The following is a 2,580-nucleotide window of genomic DNA, read 5'->3' as shown; positions in this document are numbered from 1 at the left end:
CGGGGGGCTAGTGTACTATCTGTATCGCTATGTCGAGCTCGAGCTCGACATCTTAGCGCGGAGTGACCTTGGACACACACTAGGCGACGTCAGCCCGACATCCAAATAGGTCATAACTGATCTTAGGCCCAAGGCCCAATGAAACCCTAATTCACACGAAAGTACGTGCATTACTCATACGAGACATATACACCCACAAACACTAATTTTAGTATCGGAGTCTCTTTTGCAGGTACCACCCCTGCCTTGAAACAGCAAGCATACCCAATGAAGGAGGCTCGCCGATCTTACCCAGCAGATCGTCCCCTACGACCGATCTCCAGTAAGAACATAATCAAATATTAATCAAGAAAGTTCAACATATATTATTAGGAGTTTGATTCATGAGCGCGTATTTTGTGTACAAAGAAAGCTGTTTAGTATTCGCTTTAAATCTCTATGGCATGAAATTACTTTTTAATTATCAAGTTTGAAATGATCTTTAATGTAAGTTTAAATAGTTATAAATTAGTTTCATAAATTTAACTAATTTTGTTTCAATACATTGTATTTGTAATTAAACGGTGATAAATGGTCTTTTCCATGTAAAAAAAAAAAAAAAAAAACGGCGATTAATGGTGTATCTTATAAAATTAGTTGAAAACTTATAATCAATGGTTAGCAGTAGAAAACACACTCAAAATATACGATAATTTTAAACAAATAGTAGGTTCTTTACCAAAAATAAAATAAAAAATAAAACAAATAGTAGCTTTAAAAGTTTCACGGTTTTTACGTTTTGGTGGTGAAACCAAATTCACCATCAAAGCAAACATATACTAAAATTAAAATGATCTAGGAAAAGCTAAAAATCGACATATGGTATAGATTACACACGAGAGGATATTGCTCCATAGTTTAGCAAACCTGTCATTTTTAGTGTAACAACAACACGTACGTATATTATACATCACACTATTTTTTGTAACAAGCAAAAATCACGAATCACCCGTCGAGAATTAAAAAACACAGAATTCAGTAACACTTTGACTATTGATAGACGTACCCGAATCTGTGGACGCCACAAGACCACGTACGCATGCAGTTTTTGGCTTAACGCAACGCAATCACGATGCATCACATAAATAGAAACACGGAAGAAGAAGAAGAAGAAAAAATAATAATAAAAGAAAGGTCCTCTCGAAAAGAGTAGTATTAGCAGTGATCCGAACACCGAAATCCCAACCTCGTACCTTTGTAGCGCGGCTCTCGGACCACGGGAGCGGCATCAGAAAAACATGCATCCCTTCCAAGCGTGCCTCCTCCTCCCGCTGCTGGCGGCCAGCGCCAGCGTCAGCGTCGGCGGCGGGCACCACCGCGTGGACGCGAGGCAGTTCTTCGGGTATGTCCCTGAGAGCGAGGACGCGTCGTTCACGAACCAAAGCCTGTTAGCGGCGGAGTTTCTGCAGGCGCACAACTGGGTGCGGAAGCAGTACAACCTGCCGCTATTGGCGTGGGACGAGAGCCTGGCGAGCTACGCGCGCGGGTACCTGATGCAGCGCTACAACGACTGCAGGATGGTGCACTCGAACTCCAAGTACGGCGAGAACATGTTCTGGGGGAAGAAGCTTCACTGGAACCCCTCCGACGCCACCTACTTCTGGTACCTGGAGAAGCAGTGGTACGACTTCAAGACTCTCACGTGCGCCCCTCCCCCCAAAGCGTGCGGCCACTTCACGCAGGTCGTGTGGCGGGACTCCCAGCGCGTCGGCTGCGCCCTTCAGCATTGCAACAACCGCGCCATGGGAATGCTCATTGCCTGCGAGTACGATCCTGCTGGTAACTACGCCAATGAGAACCCTTTGCAACAACATACATGAACCATGAATCATCAATCAATTTTCACAATCTGTTCATATTACATCATCACACACGCACATGCATGCATGTATCTAGCTCGTTAGTTATATATAGTCTCCTTGTCTATATTATTGTAATTATTATTTAATCCATTTGTTGTTCTCCATGAGCAACTGGTTGAATGATTTGAACATTAATTACAAACTTTCTTCTAATGAGAGAGATGGGCTTCTTTTTGCCTTCAAATCTAAATTCTATCTTCATTTTTACGTCATTCTTTTCAATTATTTACCAAAAAAACATTATTTTAATAATATGAAAGTGTAACTCGACACTTTTATACACTGAAACAAGCTTTATAACATCTTGTATACCGTATGGTGGCCGACCAGACCGATCCGAACACGTCGGCGGACTCGGCCAAGTTACGGATTTATGCCAGGATAATTATGGAGAGATTAATTTACGTAATGCGCTGGATTAGTCCCCTAATTTCTCGGGGTCCAGTCCCTAATCGCGGCCCAATAAGAATAACTATAAATAACACCCCTACGAGGTAAGTAACTAATTTTTAACTACCGCATTTATTACGCCGTGCACTTACTTGAGCGTTAGAGTGTCTTTGCAGGCACCCCCCTTCACTTCAGACTACTTGGAAATGAACGAGAAGACCTAGACCTAGGACCAGACCCGCCACAACAAGGACAAGTGAAGTGTGTATCCTAACACAGGAACATTCAG

General features: G+C 42.6%; 1 protein-coding gene across 1 annotated transcript; it reads left to right on the top strand.

Annotated features, from left to right (window-relative positions):
• The first annotated feature begins 1,134 nt into the window (after window positions 1-1,134).
• LOC109792640 (pathogenesis-related protein PRB1-3) lies at window positions 1,135-2,057 on the top strand. The gene has a single exon (XM_020352061.3). The coding sequence runs from the start codon at window positions 1,278-1,280 to the stop codon at window positions 1,857-1,859; it is 582 nt and encodes a 193-aa protein (XP_020207650.1). The 5' UTR covers window positions 1,135-1,277; the 3' UTR covers window positions 1,860-2,057.
• The last annotated feature ends 523 nt before the right edge of the window (window positions 2,058-2,580 follow it).

The sequence above is a fragment of the Cajanus cajan genome, chromosome 7, assembly GCF_000230855.2.
Source record: "Cajanus cajan strain Asha chromosome 7, NIPB_CcT2T_4, whole genome shotgun sequence".
Taxonomy (NCBI): domain Eukaryota; kingdom Viridiplantae; phylum Streptophyta; class Magnoliopsida; order Fabales; family Fabaceae; genus Cajanus; species Cajanus cajan.
This window is presented reverse-complemented; position numbering and strand designations above follow the sequence as displayed.

Bases quoted from the DNA above. Each gene is read 5' to 3' on its own strand.
- LOC109792640 (XM_020352061.3), top strand. From the start codon at position 1,278: ATGCATCCCTTCCAAGCGTGCCTCCTCCTCCCGCTGCTGGCGGCCAGC.